Genomic DNA, 26,853 nt, shown 5'->3' on the forward strand with positions numbered 1-26,853 from the left:
CGATCACGACTGTCCACGACTGTACCCACAAAATCAGTGAAATGAAAATTTTGCTGTGAGTACGAAAAGTTGGTTTTCAGGAATATCATTAAAATCATATTAAAAATTCAGTACTCGAAAACCAGTGGAGTTATGGACTTCTAGACTTACATATTGCCACATCTTTACATAATAGACAGAATTTTAAAATTTGATTGCTATGGGTAAGGGACTTGGAAGAGCAGTTGAACGGAATGGACAGTGTCTTGAAAGGAGGGTATAAGATGAACATCAACAAAAGCAAAACGAGGATAATGGAATGTAGTCAAATTAAGTCGGGTGATGCTGAGGGAATTAGATTAGGAAATGAGACACTTAAAGTAGTAAAGGAGTTTTGCTATTTGGGGAGCAAAATAACTGATGATGGTCGAAGTAGACAGGATATAAACTGTAGACTGGCAATGGCAAGGAAAGCGTTTCTGAAGAAGAGAAATTTGTTAACATCGAGCATAGATTTAAGTGTCAGGAAGTCGTTTCTGAAAGTATTTGTATGGAGTGTAGCCATGTATGGCAGTGAAACGTGGACGATAAATAGTTTAGACAAGAAGAGAATAGAAGCTTTCGAAATGTGGTGCTACAGAAGAATGCTGAAGATTTGATGGGTAGATCACATAACTAATGAGGAGGTATTGAATAGAACTGGGGAGAAGAGGAGCTTGTGGCACAACTTGACTTGAAGAGGAGATCGGTTGGTAGGACATGTTCTGAGACATCGAGGGATCATCAATTTAGTATTCGAGAGCAGCGAGGAGGGTAAAAATCGTAGAGGGAGGCCAAGAGATGAATACACTAAGCAGATTCAGAAGGATGTAGCTTGCAGTAGGTACTGGGAGATGAAGAAGCTTGCACAGGATAGAGTAGCATGGAGAGCTGCATCAAACCAGTCTCAGGACTGAAGTCCACAACAACAACAACAACAACAACAACATCGGCACAGTAGAAGAAACTTTAAATTTTCGGGTGGAACTCCCCCTTAAGCGCTGCGCCGTATATCCTGCTATGTTCGTATCTAAGGCTACGCCGAACCTAGTTACGGTCATTCCTCTGAAGACAGCACACAGTTAGCATTGCCAGTCGGCCGCGCTGCGCCAAGTGGCGACGCCAGCCGCCCCATTTGACTGCGAGCGGCGAACGACGGAGACCGCATCCTCAACAGGCCTGCTGTAGTCATGTGTCATTAGAAATCAGTTTCAACAGAATTATGTTGATAGGTTGCAAAACTGCGAACAATCACTTTGTTATAATAATTTATTTTGTCTTTGCTAGTTTCATTCTTCTTTGCTCATCTTCTAATGGAGGGAGGAAGTATGGATTTCATTACATGAGATTTGCCTGCGTTTCCGCTGCAGAGGTCTTGTATTCGGTGTCCGCCTACACACATTTTGATTCTAAGAACCTCTCAAGGAGAATCCTGCGATTGTTCCATTACAATATTAATAAGACTGCCAATGATTACATTACAGTACTTTTCAGTATTTACAAATGTTTGAATGATTCTGACTTTTCTTCGTCATCGTAATTTCTGTGAGCAGGTCACTCAAGTCAGAAATGATTTTTAAGTTCCCATCAGTTTGGAGTTTCGTTAAAGCCTTTGCAATCCTTTCGTCAGGCTTCATTGCTGACTTTTTTCTTCTGTTCCCATCAAGGTTTAAAATTAGTCGGTCGCGCTGGTGGCTGTAGTACTCTGCATCTTCACAAAGATTTTTCACTAAAGAGTAAACATTGGGACGAACTTTTGATATTCATGGGTATATTTTTCGGTTCCGTCCTTCTGCGACTTTATTTGTGCGGTGGCGCCTTCCACTACAGTCCCATATCTCTTCGAAAAGTTCGTTATCGACCCATTGGTCCACAAAGTAATCATAAAAGTCCGGAAGGTTCTGGCTTTCAGGCGTGCTTTCCTGAATACGCAGCCAACCATCATCCAAGAGAAGATGTGCTAGAGCAGGACACATATCTTATGTGGCGGAGTACTTCATCGTTCTCCTTGTAGGCTGGAGCGAGGCCGCAACACTAAATTTGTTTTCACAGTCATTGATTAAAATGATAATTGCAACCCGTAATCTCCGTTCCAGGCAACAAACTGTTAGCTGCCTGGACGAAGGTGTTTCGAAGTCCATCATCAGAGATGCAGGGTTCCATCCAGGCACGCTAGTTTTAATAGTTAAAAAAGACGTTCATATGTTTCTCTCTTTTTATTTGGCGACACAGCGCAGACGACTGGAACGGTGTTAGATTCCCCCCAAGAGTATAAGCAACTGCCCAAACTGCTTGCTAGATGACTCGAACGTTCCATGCATACAAAACGATTCGCGATTTGATAGACATGCTTTTCCCTTTTAGCTGGCAAACAGCGGTATTCTGTCGCTCGGTTCACTCTAAGAATATTCCTCCAGAATCGGTGAGATCTTGTGTACTTCCCATACATTTTCGCCTAATGTCGTGTAACGATTGTTTCGCACTTCTGTGTGATGGGCAACTACGTTAACAAGTCGTACCCTCGATTGAAGAACTGCCCCGCTTCTTCAACGCAACCAGTGGAACTGTAGCGTCTGTTTCTTTTGACTGCTTCTTTGTGATGACAAAACGCTTCCGCACTTCATTTGCTGCTTCATCTGGAATACAAACGTGGTTGCTGCTTTCTCCTAAAACTGTGTTACTTTTTGTGGATAGTCTTCCTTTGTATTTATTCTTTTTAAAGTTTACACAACGCCAGTAAGTCCTTATTTGTTTGTATAGTCCACTATACACTGGTACCTGTTGTAAATTAGTAAAGGCTTCCTTTTGATGGTCTCGGTGAACTCCATTACCTCAGCACTGAAATACCAAACACTGCTTGCCACTCAGAGGACAGCTGCAGTGCTGATCTCTGGAAGAAAGCCACGCACACCAAGAAGTGTTGCGGGGAAAGGGAACTTTGCGCCCGAAATGGGCTTTGGCCTTCCCCAGAATACGTCTCCACGAACTCGGCAATTGAGCGGTGTGGCCGTGGTGGGGGGTCAGCACAGCGAGGCGCCGGCGTACACCACACCACACCACACTACACTACACTACACTACTGTACTCTACACAACGCCGTAGCAACGAGGATGCGACTGTACCTGCCCCGTGTCGTAAAATGGATTTCATACTGAACGCGGACGAATTGGATTCACCGTGAAACACGGGCGACGAGTATTTCTGGTACTGTTACTTGACACGCTCAAATTCGAGATACGCGATCTGCAATTATTTAATGGATTTAGAAAAATTTTGTTGATTGAGATAGTAATATAATTATTTTTATTTGCCACACGTTTCGCCTAAAGTTGTTAGCCATCTTCTCTTCGGATCTGAAATTACACGGAAAAATTCTGAAATTACGCAGAAAATTTCTTGTTCGGAAAAATGGCGTAGTACTAACTGCCAATACAATGTTCCACGATTTAGCTACATATCACATAATAAAAAAATTATATGTCAGTCATCAATGATATTTTTTCGGCCACATGCTGCCACAGGCAGACACAATGATGTTACTTCCCACCTACTTCCTTTTTACTGTTTTGCCCAATTGTTCGCAAGGATCTGATTCTTGTACCTTTCAGATATTACTAACGAACCAGATTTGTATCTTATTATGTATATGTTCATTGTTTCGACGGTGTATTTTCCTTCTTTACACGTATGTGTACCATGTATAATAAAAAATGTCATTATTTTCATTCCAATGTCAATCGTTGTGACGTCTCGTTCAGTGCTGTGTAGGCCTTTTGTCTGCTTAGCTGATATACTTTTCATTAAATACGAACAGACTGCGTAAGGTTTACAAAACGTTTATCATTGCGCACTGCTGCTAACAACGCTGATGTAAAACCGTCCCGAATTGCTTGTGACATATTCTTGCCATGGGACGAGTTGCTTTGGGGTTCACGTTAATTTTACACGTTCGTATGATTCTGTAATTTTCTATTGTTGAATTTGTTGGCTACTTTTACTCTGTTACATGGTATCGTACATAATACAAATGTAAATACTGCTCTTTCAAATATATTTACACAACACTGAGTGGCAATTGGGAAATATTATTTTTTAGGTGTACGAAGTTTTTGTATTGGTCTCTTTATCGGGATAATTTTTATTCCTTTTGCTACAGTATGTAAACTGTTCAACAGTTTCTCCGCTTAACGAGTGCCATCTGGCGGAACGTTGCTTCCCTGTAAGCCATGACGCTTAACATCGTTTACTGTCCCGCCTGATATGAAATGCGCAGTTCCTTGTTGTTCACCGATGCTGCCTGTCATGGCTAGCTCATTCTGTTGCTCACGCTACACATGTGGCGTCTATGCAATATTGTAGTTGCAAAGTGGATACGACATTTGGAATGTTAATACACAGTGGACCACACGATCTCTCAGTCTTGGGTAGGAATTAAATAGTCTCAATTTTTATTTTGTTGTCACGACACAAATGGGTCAAATGGCTCTGAGCACTATGGGACTTAACATCTCTGGTCATCAGTCCCCTAGAACTTAGAACTACTTAAACCTAACTAACCTAAGGACATCACACACATCCATGCCCGAGGCAGGATTCGAACCTGCGACCGTCGCAGTCGCGCGGTTCCGGACTGAGCGCCTAGAACCGCTAGACCACCGCGGCCGGCTGGCATGACACACTCCGTCATAACACTTGTTCCTGATGTAAATATATATTTTTAGGTAATTTTCTATTAATATTTCCTCGACCTGTATAACATTTTTGACGATGTTTCCTCATCATCATCATATATTCTTCTACTTTTCCTCGTTCTTTTTCCGTATTGTTGCGACCATTCTTCTGTGTATTGTGCTGTCATTTTTGCTCCAGTAGTTCCTTCACTATTTTCTGTCTCTGGGTATTCTTGGCTTTCACTCTGTTTTTACTTTAATAAATTACTTAAAAAATTTATTGTGCCTAAATAAAAGGATAACGTTTCGTTCACGTGGCCTCTACGCGCTGTCTCAGTCCGGCTTTCCCAGCAGTACGTAAGCACAACACACATGACTGTCCTCGTAGTTATTTCTTCCTTTCTGTACCAAACGACTTGTTCACTAAAGATGCGTTTTCTGTTGCAATTTTTTTCTGGTTTCCGTGCTATATCTCTTGTCTTCTATAAGTAAGATGCTTAAATAAGGTAATTTACAGTTTTTTTTCTATTCTGTTTCTTTTGTGTCAGGTACTGTCTCAATTTTTTATTTGTCTGCTGTCAAAATTTTGGGTTTTTCTGCTGATAAAAGTTCAAACAATATCATCTTTAAGTGTTTTTGCTTTGAAGATCTTCATAGATATCCTTGTATTGTCCCTGCCTGCTTTTAGTCTTTACTATATTTAGACTTTGCTTGTTGTGTGTGTGTAATGCAGTTCGTCTACCTTCGGAATGTGGGCGTGTGTCTGCTGCAGAAGACCTCTGAAGGCCACATTCCAAGCTTCTGCTTCTGTTTGCCAGTTGCTCGGTGCTACGATACTCCCTATTTTTGGTCTAAAAAAATACCCTCGTCAACATTTGGTGCTAAATTGCATTAATCCAATTTTTTTAATAATACATCAGAGTATATTTGTTGCTCGCTTATCGTACTGCAATTAGAGGCATCTGTTTTTTCAAGAATGAGTATTTTTACCAGCAATGAGTATTTTTAGCAAATCCTCTAGAAGAGTGCTGTAATAACAAGAGTTTATAACTTAGGAAACTTTATCTTTAGCTGTTTATCGACAGATCCTCCCATTAAGCAACAGAGAATGGTTCCGAGCACACGACTACATCTATATCTACACGATCACTCTGGAATTCACAATCAAGTGCGTGGCAGAGGGTTCATCGTAGCACCTTCAAGCTATTTCTCTACGACTCCACTCTCCAACAGCGCGCCGGAAAAACGAGCACTTAAATCTTTCTGTGCGATCTCTAATTTCTCTTATTTTATCACGCTGATCATTTCTCACTATACAAGTGGAAGCCAACAGAATATTTCCGAATGCGGAGGAGAAAGTTGGTGAATGGAATTTCACGAGAAGATTCTGCCGCGTATAAAAACTTGTCTGTTTTAATGACTGGCAACCTAATTCACGTATTATGCCCGTTGCACTCTCTTCCCTATTTCGCGATAATAGAAAAAGAGCTGCCCTTCTTGAGATTTTCCGGTGTCCTCCGTCAGTCCCGTCTGACGAGGATCCCTCACGCACAGCAGCACTCCAGAGGAGGGCGGGCAAGCGTGCTGTACGCAGGCTCTTTGGTCGATACGTTGCATTTATAAGAGATCTTTGGTTTGCTTTATGCACAACATTAGCTTATCATCGTTCCATCTGAAGTTATTCGTAATTGTAATCCCTAAGTATTTAGTTGAATTTTGAGTCTTTAGATTTGTGTGATTTCCGTTAGTACTCGAGTAGATAAGATCACACTTTTCATTATTTAGAGTCAACTGGCACTTTTTGCACCATAGAGGTATCTTGCCTAAATCATCTTGCAATTGGTGTTGACCATCTGACAACCTTACGAGACGGCGAATGACAGCATCATCCGCAAACAATCTAAGAGGGCTGTTCAGGTCGTCTCCTATGTCGATTTTGTAGATCAGGAACAGCAGAGGGCCTTTAACACTTTTTTGGGGAACGCCAGATATTACTTCTGTTTCACTCGATGACTTTCCGCGAACTCTATGTGACAAGAACTCAGGAATCCAGTCGCACAACTGAGTCGATACTCCAAAGACAATCAATTTGATCAGAAAACGCTTGCGAGGAACGGTGTCGAAAGCCTCGCGGAAATCTAAAAATACGGAGTCAATTTGACAACTCCTGTCGATAGCACTCTTTACTTCGTGAGAACAGAGAGCTACTTTTGTGTTTCTCGAGAGCGATTTTTCCTGAATCCGCGCTGACTGGACCCTACTATTGCAGAACATTCACTCTGGGAAGATATTAGTGTGTGAACCATTGTTCGGGAGAGAATGGCTGGGTGTCGCGTCGTGTTGGCGCCACTGGTGCTCCCGTCTCCTCCCCGTCGCTGGCCGTCTCCTCCTCCCCTCGTCAGCTGGAGGGCCCGAGTGCACACTGGAGAGCTGCTGGCGCAGCAACAGCCAGAGTCCGGCCGGCGCTTCCAGTCTGGGGCCTCACTTTGCCTCGCCTCGAAACTGGGTGCCTCTGGAAACCTTCCTACCAATCGACGTTCTTTCTTTTTGACGTGCACGCGTCTGTTCGCTTGTCGGTCTAACTTGAACCTACAACGGATAGACCACATCTGTACGTGCTTGTATTTCCCGTGACGTCATAGTACCGGCGTAGTCGAGTGTGCGTGATGTTAGGAATTACGTTCGCGTACAGTTACGACTCGACGTTCAGCCACCACCACATTGGTTCCGGTGTCGCTGTAAACAGTTTGCGCAGCACTGCTAGTAAGCACAGTGGCACAAAAACATCACCCTAAACAGGTAATAAAAAGAAAATTAATAAATGATGAAAGAGCTCGTCTCATGAGACACGTAAACTTGTTCGAATTTATACATTAAAGAAATCGAGTCAGAAGGAAGATCACGTTGCGTTGCCGAGCGAATGCGAGAGCTACGGCAGCGTCGGAAAGGAAGCGAAGAAACGGCGCGAAGCGATCACCTAGCTACTGCACCGCTCGTGGCGTAACCAGCTAGTCTCCGTGTCCGCCCCGATAGCTGAATGGTCAGCGTGACGGATTGCCGCTCTGAGGGGCCCGTGTTCGATTCCCGGCTCGCTCGGGGATTTTATCCGCTCAGGGACTGGGTGTTGTGTTGCCTTTATCATCATTTCACCCCCATCCGGTGCGCATTTAAATATGCAAATTACCAACATCCTTGACGGACTAGAAGATGTTTGTGGTGGAAAAGTACAATCCTTCATTTTGCTTAGGGATAGGGAACAAAACATGGTATTCTAGATGCTGTTAATTTTTTTCATATTTCTCAAATTACTGAAATAGAGAAATCAAATCCGTTGTCCAGTTTCAGCCCACATAATTTTTTATTAGATATACACTGGGATACAGGTTCTGGCGAAGTTTCAACAGAAGTAGCGATTTATTTTCCCCAGACTTATCATTACCTACATTTTTCTTGAGAGAAATTAGTGACGAATTTGGAGTAATATGTAAGTTTTCTCGTTGCCACGTTCAAATGTGCTTGTTTCAGCAAAACACAGCACAGTTTATAAATATTCATGTCACTAACCTTATAACGCAGTTGAAATTGCGACAGAAGCGTGACACAGCAATTGATGGAAAGACAATGAATAGTTAAGGAAAATGTTAATTATCGGTACAAAAATAAACTGTGATTTCTTCATATGTGTTGTTTCAAACCAACAACAATTCTCGTTTCCCTAGCTATCGATGGTGCTTAAATATTACATTATTTCACTGAAAAATTCTGTAGTCGCTCGAACATCGCGTTAGATTAGGAAGTATATCATATTAATCACACGGCAAAATAATCTGCACTTCGTGTTCTATCATTTGCTAAAATCTTGTTTCGATATCTGAAACCATTTACGAGATACGACGAATCTTGTGAATATTCCTTGTGGCTCTTTCGCTGACGCACGAGTTCGGGACAAACCACTTTACTTACAATCCACTTTCTCGAGATTCGTGACAGATAGTAATATCCTTCCAAGTCAAAGAATAATTCAATAACTTTGCTGCATTTCATATAAAGCAACATATGAGAAACGCCCGGCTTTACCCACAGGACAGGACAGATTTTATAAATTGTGGAATGGGGCCAAAATAAGGGGCTGTCAGTTACAATCGAACATACAACTTCATTATTTGATCAAACATTACAAGATGCCCAAATTTTTTTTTTTAAGCACATAGCCTTAATCTTTGGGACTTAATTACTGGCTGAAAGCCACTTTAATTTAAAAACGGCTGGAGACTAATAACTTAAAACTCAAGCATAATGAGAAATTTAAAAGTCAAGCCTTATCTTAAAACAGTTCTGTAGTTACGCTGAAGTAAACAAGTTAAATTCAAATCGGCTGAACGCCTAACACTTAAAACTCCATAACATTAATTTTTCTTAAATACCAAAGGCCTTACGTGAAACAGTTCTTTAATTTAGGATGAAAGCCTTAAGAGCAAAACAACTCAAACTCAAAATCGGCTGAAGGCCCAACATTCAAAATTCAACAACATTAAAACCTTTAAAATGCGAAAGGTCTTACGGGAAACAGTTCTTTAAATTAGGCTGAAGGCCTAAAGAATGTTTTGCCTTAAGGGCAAAACAACCCTAATTTAAAAAAGAAATCGGCTAGAAGTCATACAGGTACAAACATGAAGAACAAATAAAAAAAGGTACACCCAAGGGCGCTCAGATGTTCGAGGGTCGGCCTGGAATTCAGACACTAACGCTCGCTTAGGTCAGACATGCTGTCGGGCCAACCAATCACGATGCGACGACAACTCAGCCGACCGACAGTCAGCGGACCCACCGACAAGATAACCCCCACTTGACCAGACCAGGGCACAACAGGGAGTTGAACGGAGCGACGTAGAAGATATTGGCGCCCGCAACCAATCATACACAGAGCTGTCCTGCTGCAAGTCGCCGAGCATTAAAAGGACGCGCGTGGTGTGCAGCAGTGTTCGACCGGTCCACAGGTGTCGCGGTGCCTTCCATTACAACCACAGGCCCACGGAAGGCGAGCTCATTTTATCCGTAGTGTAATACTGCTGTCCTCACCGAACTGTTCCCGTGTCGCGATCCGCGTTTCGGGTATCCGTTCGGCCGGATGCCTGCGCATACCCGTGTGGCCGTCGGCCCGGTGCAACGAGAGACGTCATTCGCCCGACCTGGACTATTCTGTGGCCAGTGCGAGCGCGACTCGCGACGTCGTTCGGTCGGCAGACAAACGTGCACGGGGAGTCTGGTGCGGGTAGCGTGCGCGGAACGGCGCGCTGCCGAGCAGTCGCACAGCGTCGGCAGTCAAACTGCGACACGTGGCGCAGGCTTCGGACCGCTTTCCACAGACGCCACAACACCGCGGCCTCCCCGGTCCCCGAGTGTGGGTTGCCAGTGGCCGGGCCCGTAACACTCTGGCCCCAATGAGACTCGCTTACGCCACTAGTTCTGCCCACTGTCGGTCCGCGTCACGTGACGGTCCTGCCCGTGCTCGCGTTTCCGCCTCTCACTGTGCCTCCGCAGGAGGGTCTCTTCCGAACTGTGTTCCGCCAAAAACTATTAATTAGCACTGCGTTTTTTCACGACCATCTGACGATACTATCTACTTCTTTAAAAATACGACGATAATTTACGATTTAAAATTGAAGCAACCACGGAATAAATCAAGTTTTTGTCCGTTTTAAAAACGGAGATAAATGAGGTGTTCCATCAAAGTACCACGATACTGAAAGTGTCCCGTCAGAGTAAAAAGTTGGGAGCCGCTACTGCGGAGCCACCTACACTCACAGTTCCTGCATTTATCGCAGCTAAGATGACCGTAGAAATTCTTCGCAAGAATGGCTACAGGTAGATGCGTCTATGTCCGCTGCTGCTAAATCTCATAGTGTGAAACTATCCCCGTCTAACTTGTCTCTACTGTCCTACTCGTCAACGATTGTAAGCTGTGCTTTCTTGCCTCTTTCTGCACTACTCTAATTACTAAATGTTTTATAATGTTCTGTTTTTGATATAGCTTGAGATTTATCGTGCTGAACATAATGCGAAATAGATACAGCGCCTGGTAAGCTGTGAAAGACGGCCTCAGCGCTCTAATCTTGCCGGGTTAAACAAGTGAATCGAGAAATAAATCAATATCTGAAAGAAACAGTGTTCCCCAGGTGACCCCAATGAACACAGAAGAGTGGCGCCTCACTGCTTGACGTAAGCCACAACTCATTATTTAAAAGTTCATTGTACACTAAGACAGTGACGCCATAGTCACACTGTATAATGTTTTTTCTTTGAAAAGAAGGGGTTACATTACAGCTTTCAACGAACTATGTCGTCATTTTCAAATGTAAAAACGTCACTTGGAGGAAATATAATGGGAATTATATATATTCGCATTACCTATCCTCCAACCGATGTTTTTACATTTGAAAATGACGACATAGTTCGTTGAAAGCTGTAATGTAACCCCTTCTTTTCAAAGAAAAAACATTATACAGTGTGACTATGGCGTCACTATCTAAGTGTACAATGAACTTTAAAATTATATTTTACTCTGACTCGTTATGACAGTCAAGTAAGAATATGGAAATGCAACTTATTGAGCTGTAAATAAATTTCGAACCACATATATAAATTTTGCTCTTAGAAATTCTGATGTGACAAGCAGTGTGAGTGTTGTCACGCTTCCTCGGAAATCAGTGCCGGTGCAATTCGTACTGTGTACAGCTACGTCGGTAGTAGTAGCGAAATTTTCCATGCGGGCATACGACACATTAATTAGAGTACCCCACTAGCAGACAGCTTTCTTACCGAGACCTACTACCGCACTGAGACCTCCATCGCTGTAGCGCAAGAGAGGCGGCGCATACAGCGGCGACCGCGTCACGTTCCGCTCTCTCGAGTTCGCTTATGGCACTGACGTAGGGCGCAGCCTGCAGCCTGCTGCCGTAACACAGCGACTTCACCAGTTCGCACTGGTGTGGTGTTAGTGGCGGCGGGGGAAACGGGGGGGGGGGGGGGGGAGCGGAGCACTGAAAGCGAGCAGGAGCGCCTCTCACAGACTGCCACCTCCACCTCCTGCCTGCTGGCTCCTGGCTGCTCGACCCCAGAACTCGCTCTTCTGATGGAACGTAACAGCGCGAGCCGGCCGCGGTGGTCTAGCGGTTCTAGGCGCGCAGTCCGGAACCGCGCGACTGCTACGGTCGCAGGTTCCAATCCTGCCTCGGGCATGGATGTGTGTGATGTCCTTAGGTTAGGTAGGTTTAAGTAGTTCTAAGTTCTAGGGGACTGATGACCACACATGTTAAGTCCCATAGTGCTCAGAGCCATTTGAACCATTTTTTTTAACAGCGCGACTCCGCAGCTGTGGCCACGGTTTCAGGAGGAATCCCTGACGTAAGGCGCCTACCAGAGCTGTCCGCGCCACCAACTTCCCAGTTGGGTTACGTAATGCCGCCCCCTGTTTACGCACCTATTAGAGAGGCAATAACGAAGGTGCAAAACAGAATTCCCGAGGAGCACCCCAGCCACGCTGCCAGACAGCTCGCTCGCACGCCTGGGGTTCCCGACCCGAGCGCGCCCGCCACACACGGACCGCTACGACGCTACAGGCCTGTTCCCACTAGAGCGCGGCAGCGCGTCCTACGGAAACGGCAGCGGCAAGCGTTTTCTGCTTTGACGCGGCGGCTCGCGGAACTGGCGTTCCCATCTGGAAGCGGCAGACGCTAGCGGTGGCCAATGACGGACAGCCACTGAGGTACGGGGCGGGACCCACTGAAACGCCCGGTGCGTTTGGTTAACTATATCTTACACCTACATGAAGGAAAGACGAAGTTGGTGAAGACATACCAATTTTCCATTTTCTGTACGATGTACTCTTTCACATATTCCATTATTCGTGTTTTCTCATTTCAACATAAACAGATTTCGTGACTATCGTTCATGATTGTTCACTATCTCCTAACACATTGAAACAATGTACGACAAAAGAAATTATTCAGATAGATAGGCGAGACAAAAATTTAAAATGTGATACGGTAGCAGGTACACGAAAACAGTAAGAACACAAAGGCTAGGGGGAAGGCATGAAAGTGGAAGCCACCTGATAGAATTTCCCACAGAGCATAATGTAATCATCGCCAGCACCTTGCTTAAGAATCACGAAAGAATAATATATATTTGGAACAAAGTTTTCGAAACCAGATTTTAAATTGTAAGGCATTTCCTGGTGCAGACGCAAACCTGACTGAAGAGTGTCAATAGCAAGAAAAGCGTCCTGAAAAAGAAAATTTGTTCACATCGAATATAAATTCTAATGGTTGGATACTATTTTACAAAGGTATTTGTGTGGAGTGCAGCCTTGTATGTAAGTGAAACGCTTTCAAAAAGTGGTGATCAATAAGAATTCTGAAGATTAGATACGAGGATCTTGTGACTAAAGAAGAGGTACGGAATTAAATAGAGGAGGAAGAGGAAATTACGGCACAACTGTGACAACAATAGGGGTTAGTTGACAGGACGTATTATGGGGCGTCAAAGAGTGAGGACAAAGGGGTTGGGTGATACTATTCTGATAATAATCATCTGTTGAAATACTATTCTACTATTTTATCTATTAATGTAAGCAGTGAATTTACTCTTCCATGCACTCCTCCACAAAACATTTAAACCAAAACTGAAATCAGCTGAACACCAAATTTTTCAACCACTGTCTGACAACTACTGCAGTCACTTTCAACTTTCTATAACTATCACTAGCACATATACAGATATAAGGAGAACAGAAATAAACAAATGTTAGTTTTCAGCACATAATTCTTTATGTTGGCACCATGTACGTAAACAAATCAAACAGGAAGGGACATAAGGTGAACACATTGTAGTTAAGACTTCAAATCAAAGTTTTCGGTAAAACGTCTACTGCTAGTGACAGAAGAAAAAAGAGCGAACATGAAAATGTGCTTATGTTCCATAATCTAAGTTTTAGTTAAACCTCCAGCATGAGACCAGGTGAGGGGAAACGTATATGTCCGCCAAAAACTCGATTCACTGTAAGTAATCAGTTATTCACGTAAAAAAAGAAGTGAACTGTTTTACAATCTGCAAGTATCACATATCAAAACAAAACTGAATCATTCTAGATTCCACCGAAGATGCCTTAAAGTAAAAGGCGAAACGCGTCTTGAATCAGTAAAGTACAGTGGATAAAGAAAAAAAAGTTTGTTACTTACTGAACGAAATAATCAATAGCTGTAGATATTTACTAAATTACATCTTATGACATACCAGCAAATTAGTTTCGGTTTAACTTCTCATTCCACATGCTATTAAATGCTGTTTAAAAAAATTCATCTATCCCTTCTGAAAAACTGTAGTTACTTTCATATCTCGGTAGATAAACACATTTAGGATATTTATCATGCGACGAAATACATGACTTTTCACAAGTTATCGTTTGCAAAAGAACACGTTTGATTTCTTGAACCGTTTACGAAATTTGCGGTTGACACAACCACATGGTTTACGACGAGCAGGACGAAGTATCGGTTGCGTCGCGAGCAACCCGCGCGCGGTCACCGCACAGCCCGTCCGCCGACAAATCATTCAATATCTCGAGAACGGTGATAGCTATCGTTCTGCTCTCAGCTTTAAAAACAATTTCGATATGTTGGCTAAATTTCATACGCAATAATGTATTACCTAAAATGAACTGTACGCAAAGTCCACACAATGCGTTTTTACCTCTGCACACTCATTAAAATTGCGCGTAAAGGTTTATGTAAATGCGATACAGCAAGTAACCACGACAAATAACGAAAAGAAATTCGGTCCTTTATCGAGAGAAGATATTTGGCTGTAACATGTACAAGAATCAAATTTTTCTACCGAATAGTTTCCTTGGAATCGGATGATAAGTATTTCATAGCTGCCGCCGCGTCCGCGCCAGCAGTTCGGCGAAAGTTCGTGTGGCCCGGGGTTCCGTACCTGACGTCACGCTCAGCGCGTTCTGTGATTGGCGGCGCGAACCTGGAGCGCGGCACGCGGCAGCGGAAGCAGTTCGACATGGTCAAACCGCGACGCAGACCCCGCCGCGCCGTGCCGCTGACGCCGTTTCCATGGCAAACAAGCCGCTGACGCGCGGTTTTGACGCGCGGCAGCCCTAGTGGGAACCAGCCTGCAGCGAGGTTCGTCAAGGGTCACTCCTGTGCGGCGACAGTTCTCCAGCGGCCTCGCGCCTTCCCTGGCTCCAGGAGAGCCGGACACACACGCACACGCACACACACACACACACACACACACACACTGTACTCGGTAAGCTGGCCGGTGGCCACGATGAAACGCGGGGAGCGGCGACGCGAGAGGGGGGACGTTTCCTCGCTTTCGTTTCGGTGCGGTCAACGCCAGAGGGCTCGCACCTCCTACCCACCAGTAGATCAGCAGATAACCTTTACACACGAGACGTAGTAATCTGCGGCGAGGACCATGAACGTAAAGTAAGTCAGTTTTAATGCAGGTCAGTGAGTAGAAGGCGAATGACACTTAAAACATTCAGTCTTCTGGCGGTCAGGGCGGCGTCGCGGTTTATGCGATCGCCCACTGTCGGTGACTTTACACTGCCTCGACAAAGAAGTACGGAAAGTTTCCGTAGGAAGTTCCAAAATTACCTGCTTAAATTCGATCACACTAAAACACAGTTCATATTTTTTAGACACAAATTCTGGACACATTAAAAAATTCTGATATTGCAAAAAAATCTTAATTAAACACAAGAAATGCAAACTATCACTTTAATTTGTTATGAAAAGTACATTAATGTGTATTTTGTTAGTGCCTTCTAGGTAAGGATGTTGATTAAATAACGATATATCGATATTTTCCCAAAAATTATTGATGTCCATCGCTGATATTCTTTCACCCTATATATCGATATCAAAATGGCTGCATCGAGTGCCGATATTTTTATATTATATTTTATTCACAGTTTTCGGCAAATGTTTGAAGTTTGATACAGTAGTAGAACATTATTTTAATTTCACTGTGTGAAGGTGTGTTGCTGCTCGTACTTCTTGAGCTTCCATCATGTCTAATCTTTCTCTTTAACTGTGTGAAGAAAGTATAAGTGGCACAAAAGAAGTCCGATTGCACTGGGGGTGAATGGAATAACAAGATTTCCGACGTGAAGAAACAGCACACCAAGTACTGTTCTTCACATCGGCGTTCTTCAGAAACAGTTGTCGATGAACAAACGTCCATGTGATAAGACTGGCCTTTACGGTGGGCGGAGACGTGCGGGGGGAGATACAGACGTAATCGGCGCTCGCGGCTACCAACAGAAACTGCAACTGCTGGCGCTGGCAGAAACGAAAAACCGCGGAAGTCTTCCGGACAAATCCGATATGTGACGAAGAAACTGAACGACGGACCCATAGGGCACCTTTTACTGTGCCACTTACATGCAGTCACCATTCTTAGCAAAGTGTTTTTCGCTGAGTGTGGACGTGCATCGTTTTCCTTTTACTTCTTGCTGTACGGGGGATGGGCAGACTTGTTGATGTACAGAATATCTAACAATAAATCAACTTCTAAATATAAAACACTAAAACCGGCAGGACATTTTATCCGCAGCTCGTGGTGTAGTGGGTAGCGTTGCTGCCTCTGGATCACGGGGTTCCGGGTTCCATTCCCGGCCGGGGTGGGGATTTTTCTCTGCCCGCGGACTAGCTGTTGTGTCGTCCTCATCATTTCATCATCATCATCATCATCATCATTTGTGACAGTGGGTAGAATGGATTGTGAAAAAACTGGACCTTATAAAACTTGGGACTTTGTACCGGCGCTGATGTGAGCGCAGTTGAGCGTCCCACAAACCAAACAGCATCACCACCGGCAGCATATACAGCGTGTTACAAAAAGGAAACATTCCTCACACACAAGGAAAGACAATATGTTATGTGGACATGTGTCCGGAAACGCTTACTTTCCATGTTAGAGCTCATTTTATTACTTCTCTTCAAATCACATTAATCATGGAATGGAAACACACAGCAACAGAACGTACCAGCCTGACTTCAAACACTTTGTCACAGGAAATGTTCAAAATGTCCTCCGTTAGCGAGGATACATGCATCCACCCTCCGTCGCATGGAATCCCTGATGCGTTAATGCAGCCCTGGAGAATGGCGTATTGTATCACAGCCGTCCACAATACGAGCACGAGGAGTCTCTACATTTGGTACCAGGGCTGCGTAGACAAGAGCTTTCAAATGCCCCCATAAATGAAAGTCAAGAGGGTTGAGGTCAGGAGAGCGTGGAGGCCATGAAATTGGTCCGCCTCTACCAATCCATCGGTCACCGAATCTGTTGTTGGGAAGCGTACGAACACTTGGACTGAAATGTGCAGGAGCTCCATCGTGCATGAAGCACATGTTGTGTCGTACTTGTAAAGGCACGTGTTCTAGCAGCACAGATAGAGTATCCCCTATGAAATCATGGCGGTGAATCGAGGAAGTACAGTACATACTGACGAAACTAAAATGAGCTCTAACAAGGAAATTAAGCGTTTCCGGACACATGTCCACATAACATATTTTCTTTATTTGTGTGTGAGGAATGTTCCCTGAAAGTTTGGCCGTACCTTTTTGTAACACCCTGTATATACTAAGTGCTGCCGATATTTTTATGCCGGCCGAAGTGGCCGTGCGGTTAAAGGCGCTGCAGTCTGGAACCGCAAGACCGCTACGGTCGCAGGTTCGAATCCTGCCTCGGGCATGGATGTTTGTGATGTCCTTAGGTTAGTTAGGTTTAACTAGTTCTAAGTTCTAGGGGACTAATGACCTCAGCTGTTGAGTCCCATAGTGCTCAGAGCCATTTGAACCATTTTTTTTTTTGATATTTTTATAGTCAGATACGTCGATATTTTTCCGCCAATATAGCGATATTATTTCCATAAATTTCGAGCCAATGTGATAATTTTTTAAATAATTATATATAGGATTTCCGATATTTTTAAAAATCCTGAATGGGGGGGAGGGGGGGGGGCTCCATATGGTTCCGAATTTGTGCAGCGACAGTAAACCATAAAATTACCAAATAAGCAGCAACCAGTCGCAAGATCATGTTTTCTTTATTTAATTTTGCATATCGATTGTTAATCAATTGAAATCGATATGCAAAATTAAATAAAGAAAACATGATCTTGCGACTGGTTGCTGCTTATTTGGTAATTTTTAAAAATATCAACAGTCCTACTTCTAAGCTGAATGAGTGCGAGCAGACGTAGAGTATTTATTAATAATTTTGTCTGCATTCTTCAACAGCACATGAAAACATTCAACTCAAGCGTCATCATAATTCACTGTGGTCACTAACATTGCTTTCGTAGTTTCTACAAAAAACTATTTTTGTCGCTGCTCCACACATTACTTATTTGGGAAAATAGCTTTCAGTACCAGCATACTGATACAGCTAAACTGAACATTTAATTGGGGATAAATCATTTCATAATTGATACGTCCGAAACAAATAGGTCCTGAATTACTTCTGAAAAAATTGGGACAAAGTTAAAAAAATCGTGACTGTCACGAAAAAAAGCAGGGGGCGGATGGTCAGTTTAAGTGTGTGGGCCATTTGAAGCACACTGGATGCCTAAGCGACATTCCAGTTCCACGTCCGACCTTCCGTGCCCTCCTCGTCAGCACGTGCTTCTGCCGTTCACAGTCTCTGCAGGTCCCACAAAAAAAGAAAGAAAGGCCTCCGCAGGACCTGGGTTTCAGATCTGACCACACACTGTGCCAAGTGCTGGTGGGTGACCAGTCAATAACTAACATACGAAAACAAGAAAAAAGAAAACAGCTTTCGGCGTGTGTGAACATTATGCCGCAAACCGCACCTTCTTACCTATTCCCATTTCGGAAATATACGTCGTCAAAGCTGTAAAGATCATTTTGCAATGTCGTGCATGTGTGTAGGACAGCATTTAAGCATGCTTGCCTCTGGGTTTTTAATTCAGTGAAACAAAGAAACTAATTCGAGCCGTTTTAATGACTTTTAACTAAGATTTATTACAATCTATTTATTTCCAAGCAATCGAATTTTCCCACACACGAAACACGTCCTGGTCTGCCCGGGATAGTAGTACAAGAATCAGTCGAGTACGCCTATGGACGTCCTCAAAACTAGGACAAATCCGGGAAAACTCAATCCTGCAAAATTCTAACTTTCTCCTAAGCTAATTAACCCAAATATATTTGTGCTTCTAGTAACACTGAGCGAGTACGCTCGTAGGTCATTTCAACATTGGTACAATGTAATTCAGCTAATCAGTTATAAGGTGCTATCTTAAAAATGGGTCTGCTTGCTGTGTGCCAGACTTGGAAAGGCCACAGCCGAATCGATTTGATTCCCCGTCGTTAAGAATCGCTCTTGCCAGCCAATCCAAGTGTGGTCTTTTACAGGTTTCTCGGCACTCGCCTCGGCGAGTTCTTAGCTCGTTTCAGCCTCATTTTCACGATCTAAAACGATTTCAACACGAGACTCATATCTACATATTAACACTGTTATGCTGACACATTTCAACTCACATAAGACTTCCTTTTGAGGTAACCTTGGGTTGCATCCTCAAGATTATTGTGTTTCGAATGTTGTAAGAAACTGCAAGGTTTGAAATTTATAAATGTATTTTGTTTGTTTGTACCGCTTAAATGGAAACAAGTAATAGGGTGTTTCAGAAGTGACGGTCAATATTCAGGGATACGACAGGAATGATCATTTGAAACAAAAAAGTCAAGTAAACATGGGCACTAAAGCGCATACCTTAAGAGCTAAGAGCAATTCTTGATCTTCCATACTGTGAAACAAATCACTTCTACTGCAAGCTCTTTGTTTTCCATATTTTGGGAAGTGGCAGTATAGACGAAAACAGGAAAAAATGTCCAGTGAACGTGTGCTCTAAAATGCATACCTTAAAATTTATGAGCACGTGTTCATCTTCGCTACTTTGAAAGACATCTCTTCTAATGAACTAGTGTTCATAACTTTTAAGGTACGCATTTTAGAGTACACGTTTATTGGACATTTTTTCCTTGTTTTGGCACTCACTGCCAGTTCGCAAAATTAAGAAAGCAAAGCGCTTGCATTAGAAGAGATTTGTTTCACATTATCTAAGATAAAGAATTGCTCATAGCTCTTAAGATATGCGCTTTAGTGCCCATGTTTACTTCACGTTTTTGTTTTGAATGATCATTTCTGTCATATCCCTGAATATTGACCATAAGTTCTGGAGCACCCTGTGTGCATCAGAGTGATAATATATGAAATGGAGGTATCGTATGACTGAGTAAGACGTGATCCTCAAGATAAATTCAGTGCGATGTACATCTGTAAGTATGATTCATGTTATAAAAGTATATCAAGCAAAGAAATTCACAGGAAATTAACGTTACGGTTAATAATGGAAGTAAGACTAAAGAAAAATCAAGACACGTTCATATAATTTGTCGACGTGGAAAAAGCGTTCTACAATGTAAAATGTTGCAATATGTTCGAAATTCTGAAAAAAGTAGGGGTAACCTGTGGGGATAGACAGGTCATAGAGAACATGTATAACAGCCAAGAGGGAATAATAAGAGTGGACGACAGAGAGCGAAGTGCTCGTATTAAAAAGGATGTAAGACCCTACTGTTCAGTCTGTACATCGAGGAATCAATGATGGAAATAAAAGAAAGGTTCAGGAGTGTAATTAAAATACAAGGTGAAAGGATATCAGTGATACGATTCGCTGATGACATTGCTATCCTGAGTGAAAGTGAAGAAGAATTAAATGATCTGCTGAACGGAATGAACAGTCTAATGAGTACACAGTATGGTTTGAGAGTAAATCGGAGAAAGACGAAGGTAATGAGAAGTAGTAGAAATGAGAACAGCGAGAAACTTAACATCAGGATTGATGGTCACGAAGTCAATGAAGTCAATGAAGTTAAGGAATTCTGCTACCTAGGCAGTAAAACAACCAATGACGGACGGAGCAAGGAGGACATCAAAAGCAGACTCGCTATGGCAAAAAAAGGCATTTCTGGCCAAGAGAAGTCTACTAATATCAAATACCGGCCTTAATTTGAGGAAGAAATTTCTGAGGATGTACATCTGGAGTATAGCATTGTATGGTAGTGAAACATGGACTGTGGGAAAACCGGAACAAAAGAGAATCGAAGCATTTGAGATGTGGTGCTATAGACGAATGTTGAAAATTAGGTGGACTGATAAGGTAAGGAATGAGGTGATTCTACACAGAATCGGAGAGGAAAGGAATATGTGGAAAACACTGATAAGGAGAGGGGACAGGATGATAGGACATTTGTTAAGACATGAGGGAATGACTTCCACGGTAGTGGAGGGAGCTGTAGAGGGCAAAAACTGTAGAGGAAGATAGAGGTTGGAATACATCCAGCAGGTAACTGAGGAAGTCGGTTGCAAGTGCTACTCTGAGATGCAGAGGTTGGCAGGGGAGAGGAATCAAACCAGTCAGAAGACTGTGCCTATGTGCCACGTTTAGCGAACTTGCGAAAGGAGCAAGCGTCAGGCCTCTGCTACTAATCCATTAGCATCAAAATGCACAAACTGTTATGTCTTGTGCGATCCACATGCATAGTAAATTATAACAGCGAAAATAAAAAAAATAAATAAAACTCAAGGTGATTCATTTCTACTGGTAATCTCCGCCTGTGTAAATTCGAATTCTGATACTGTTTTCTATAATAAATCTGCGACGGTGTGGAGTATATTTGCACTGCGGCACTATTTTGTTTGGTGAGCTTATGGCGCTGCAGTTACGAAACTGATCCACGCAAAAGGAGGAGTACTTGTGACGGATTAGTACTGGATACGGTAAGCAAACCTCCATATTTTCACTGACAACATTCCTCACATTATATGACAAGTATCATGTTAGTATTGTTAATAATATCGGTTCTGGTACTGAAACACAAATGTATTGTTTCAGGTTAAATTTTGAAAGCAGGTTTTATTGCCGAGCATCCCAATCGGATGCAGGAAGGCTAATAGTGACAGATCCGAAGGTGGTCGGAAACTGTGCACTGCTAAATACGACAGTATAGAATACAGGATACGCGACGTTATACAGTGAGAAAAGTCGCGGGATAGCGATACGCACATATACACATTGCGACAGTATCGCGTACACGAGGTGTAAGAAGGCGGAGCTGTCATCTGTACTCAGGTGGTTCACGTGGAGAGATCTCCGACGTGGCTGTGGTCGCACGCCGGGAGTTAACACACTTTGAACGTGGAATGGTAGCTGGAGCTTATCGCACGAGACTTTCCATTTCGAAAATCAGTGCCAACACACAAGTAATACTGCGTGAAATAACAGCAGAAACCAATGTGGGACGTACTGCGGACGTATCTTTAGTACAGTGCGGCGAAATTTGGCGTTAATGGGCTGTGGCAGCAGGCGACCGACGCGAGAGCCTTTGCTAACAGCCGACACGGCCTGCAGCGCCTCTTGTGGGCTCGTGACCGTCATATCGGTTGGATCCCAGGCGACTGGAAAATCGTGGCCTGGTCCGATGACTCCCGATTTCAGTTGGTAAGGGCTGGCGGTAGCGTTCGAGTGTGGCGAACACCCCACGAAAGCCACGAACCCAAGTTGTTATGCCCCGTATGTACACTGAATGGACTGGGTTCTTTGCTGGCTAAGTTCGGCTACTTGGAAACTATTTGCAGCCAAACAACGATGGGATGTTTATGGATGGCAGTCTGTCATGTCAGAACATTCTGGACACTTTCGAGCGAATGATTTGGCCGCCCACATCGCCCGGCACGGGACACGATCGAAAGGTCAGTTGGTGCACAAAATCCTGCATCGGCTACGCTTTGGCAATTATGGACGGCTACAGAGTTGGCAGGGGTCAATATTTGTGCAGGGTCCGAGTGCATGCCGAGTCGAGTTGCTGCACCACGAGGAGGAGGAGGAGGAGGAGGATGACGTCAGTGTTTAACGTCCCGTCGACAACGAGGTCGTTAGAGACGGAGCTCGGGGTAGGGAAGCATGGTGAAGGAAAGCGGTCGTGCGCCTTCGAAGGAACCGTCCCGGAATTTGCCTTAAGCGACTTGGGGAAATCACGGAAAACCTAAATCACGATGATTGGACGCAGGTGTGCACCGTCGTCGTCCCGAATGTGAGTCCTGTGTGGTAACCTCTGCGCTATCCCGCTCGGCCGGGCAAAAAGAGGTCCGACATCGTATGAGGAGATATCGTGTGACTCTAGTGTGGTATACACAATCAGAACATTCTAGAATATAGGATATAAGACATTACAGAATACAGGGTGGAGCCAGACGTCGCCAATACCCGCTCAACTCTGTGGTTCGAATCTTGGCGGAGGAAGGAAGTTTCTGCAGCAGTATTTAGCGTGAAAACGCGAGAGACACTTTTTGACGTCCCTGATGGGCATTTCAGCGAGACTGTGATGAGGTGCCTCCACGAATGTATTACAGTTCCGTGCGGAGTTGACAGTTTCGCTTTGAGAACGGCTACAGCCGCGAAGCTGTGGGGCCGAGGTTCCTGCATAGCGCTGGAAAGTCTCCTCAGGGCCACCACATCAGCAGACCTACCCACAACCGAGAACCTCTGGGGACCACAGAAATACCAGCTACAATACCGGCTACATCATCTCAGACGTGATTTCCATGCGGAGGCGGTACTTCCGCAAAGAATGACAGCATTATGCTTGAGTCGTGTTATGTAGTAAGTGATGAAACACTGAAAAGCGACGGCACAGAATCAGCGTTAGATAAATGTATTACCGTATAATATGTGCAGACTTATTCCATGACTCTGGGCCCCTAACATTTCGGAACATTTATGTACAAAGAGTCTTCAAAATAAGTCCAACTGCAACTGTAAAGAAAAAAAGACTACGGTACCTTTGTGCTCGGCTGCTTTCTTATTTCCGCACAAGTTGGCAAACATCCCGGATGGCGCCTTCACAGCTCGATGGAATTATTCCTTACCTGGAACAACGAAAACCACGCGTTAGGTGCACAGCATCTTTATTACAAGATGTCTAAAGAAAGATGTGTGAATGTTACCGCAGAAGAAACAAATGTACGAATGATACGTCTTTATTCGCCTTTAAAGCAGCCTGCCTGTATTATTTGGCAACTAAACACCTTTGGCCCATCATCAAGAATTCAGTTTCCGCCCCCACACTGCTTGTGTTAGTTACAAACGTATATTATGCTGCCAAAATTATGCCGGAATTAGCCGCAGCATGCGTGACTTACGATAGCATCCTGAACACCAGACTAAAGTAATATCAGAGGGGTGAGTGAGTAAGTAAAAAAGGAAATCGGTTTCCGAAAGGAAGATCCACAACAGATGCGGTATTTATGGTGAAACATCATTCAAGAACATGCAGATCTTAGTCGACAGACGTACTTGACATTCTCCTTATCTCGAAAAAGCCTTCGATAAGTTACAGGGAAAAAATGTGTAGCATAATGAAGAAAAGAGTGCGCCTACTGCGTGTGGGTGTAGCAGGGCGGAACGGTCAGTATTCAGGGGTAGGACAAGACAAGTCCAGTAGACATGGACAGGAGTTGGAGCACTTGTTCATCTTCGGTACTGTGAAACATATCTCTCATATCGCAAGCTTTTTGCTTTCTATACTTGGATAGAAAAGTCCAGAAGTAATGGGCTCTGTGAAACATAAGCACTAATTCATATTCACTTCTACTGAACAAGTGCTTATAACTCGTAAGGTACGCGTTTTATAGCGGAAGTTTATTGACAACTTCAGCTTTACTTAGTCCATACTGTCTCCTCACAAAATATGGAAAACAAACATATTGCAGGAGAAGTGATTTGTTTCAGAGTGTAGTAGATGAACGAGTGCTCACAGTTTTGGCGGTATAAATTTCAGAACCCATGTTTGCTGGACATTTTTGCCTCCTAAACATTGACCATTCCTCTTGGTTCATCCTGTATGAATACTGCAGTTCTAAGAAACGGCGTCTGGAAAGTGCAGTACGACAAACAAACCCTTAACAACCGCCATTACGTACTACATTACTACAGGCCGTGCTCGTGTGTGGTTCACAGTAAAAAAAAAAAAAAAAATTTCAGCGAAAGTGCAGCAGAAGTACGGAGCAATAAGAGTAGACAATCTTCGTTTTTGTCTCATCCTCATAGCGTTTACAACTCTGTCAGCAAAAAAATGATAAGAGGTCGAAAGAAATTAACTCGAGCATTCTACACTCCTGGAAATTGAAATAAGAACACCGTGAATTCATTGTCCCAGGAAGGGGAAACTTTATTGACACATTCCTGGGGTCAGATACATCACATGATCACACTGACAGAACCACAGGCACATAGACACAGGCAACAGAGCATGCACAATGTCGGCACTAGTACAGTGTATATCCACCTTTCGCAGCAATGCAGGCTGCAATTCTCCCATGGAGACGATCGTAGAGATGCTGGATGTAGTCCTGTGGAACGGCTTGCCATGCCATTTCCACCTGGCGCCTCAGTTGGACCAGCGTTCGTGCTGGACGTGCAGACCGCGTGAGACGACGCTTCATCCAGTCCCAAACATGCTCAATGGGGGACAGATCCGGAGATCTTGCTGGCCAGGGTAGTTGACTTACACCTTCTAGAGCACGTTGGGTGGCACGGGATACATGCGGACGTGCATTGTCCTGTTGGAACAGCAGGTTCCCTTGCCGGTCTAGGAATGGTAGAACGATGGGTTCGATGACGGTTTGGATGTACCGTGCACTATTCAGTGTCCCCTCGACGATCACCAGTGGTGTACGGCCAGTGTAGGAGATCGCTCCCCACACCATGATGCCGGGTGTTGGCCCTGTGTGCCTCGGTCGTATGCAGTCCTGATTGTGGCGCTCACCTGCACGGCGCCAAACACGCATACGACCATCATTGGCACCAAGGCAGAAGCGACTCTCATCGCTGAAGACGACACGTCTCCATTCGTCCCTCCATTCACGCCTGTCGCGACACCACTGGAGGCGGGCTGCACGATGTTGGGGCGTGAGCGGAAGACGGCCTAACGGTGTGCGGGACCGTAGCCCAGCTTCATGGAGACGGTTGCGAATGGTCCTCGCCGATACCCCAGGAGCAACAGTGTCCCTAATTTGCTGGGAAGTGGCGGTGCGGTCCCCTACGGCACTGCGTAGGATCCTACTGTCTTGGCGTGCATCCGTGCGTCGCTGCTGTCCGGTCCCAGGTCGACGGGCACGTGCACCTTCCGCCGACCACTGGCGACAACATCGATGTACTGTGGAGACCTCACGCCCCACGTGTTGAGCAATTCGGCGGTACGTCCACCCAGCCTCCCGCATGCCCACTATACGCCCTCGCTCAAAGTCCGTCAACTGCACATACTGTTCACGTCCACGCTGTCGCGGCATGCTACCAGTGTTTAAGACTTTTTTTTTCCACTTGCTGCTCTTTATTTATTGACCCACCTTCTAATTGCTTATGGTGGGTCGTATTAAGCCTCTTAGCCACTGTGACTGGGCTCGGGCCCAGGAGTGGTTATGTGAGTTACCTCCCCTGTTCCCGATCCCACTCACACTGTTGCCCAAGTCTTGCCACGTGGAGGCGGGCGTTTACGTTATTTGTTCGTTTTTGTTCGTTGTGCAGCTTTTAGATACATTACAAATAATATAAATAATACGGAAATGGAAAACAATTTCATTTTGAATTTAAGAAGGAGTAAACAGAAAGATAGGAAAGAAAAGGATAGAGAAATTACCACCACCTATGTGTGGGTTGCGGTCAGGGTCTTGGAATGACCTTCAAGACGCTGGCCGCCACTCACAGTTCACATATGTACTTGTATACTTCATTAGCTTATTACTACTTACATAGTGCAAAATTAAATATTAACTAGTCTAGATGTGATGGAGTGATTTTATTGAATTTGTTTAGGTCTGTGTTTGTGTCATTATGTGTGGTTGTGGGTGTGTGTGTGTGCTTGTCAGACAAGTTCTCGCTTGATGAATGATTGGCACCTCCCGGCTATATGGCAACTCAGCCTGGACGGTGGTTTTCCCCGATCTACATTGTGTATCTGTCGGGTTGGGCCCAGCTAAGGGGAACCACAATTAAGAT

The 26,853-nt window shown here is 44.1% G+C and overlaps 1 protein-coding gene across 1 annotated transcript in view; it reads right to left on the bottom strand.

Annotated features, from left to right (window-relative positions):
- Positions 1-26,853, bottom strand: part of LOC126456761 (caskin-2) — a 960,013-nt gene that overhangs the window by 482,678 nt on the left and 450,482 nt on the right. The window contains exon 2 of the mRNA XM_050092514.1: positions 23,640-23,726. Coding sequence (XP_049948471.1) covers positions 23,640-23,685 — 46 coding nt within the window. The 5' untranslated portion in view covers positions 23,686-23,726. The remainder of the gene's footprint in view (positions 1-23,639; positions 23,727-26,853) is intronic.

The sequence above is a fragment of the Schistocerca serialis genome, chromosome 2 (assembly GCF_023864345.2).
Source record: "Schistocerca serialis cubense isolate TAMUIC-IGC-003099 chromosome 2, iqSchSeri2.2, whole genome shotgun sequence".
NCBI classification, from domain to species: Eukaryota; Metazoa; Arthropoda; class Insecta; order Orthoptera; family Acrididae; genus Schistocerca; species Schistocerca serialis.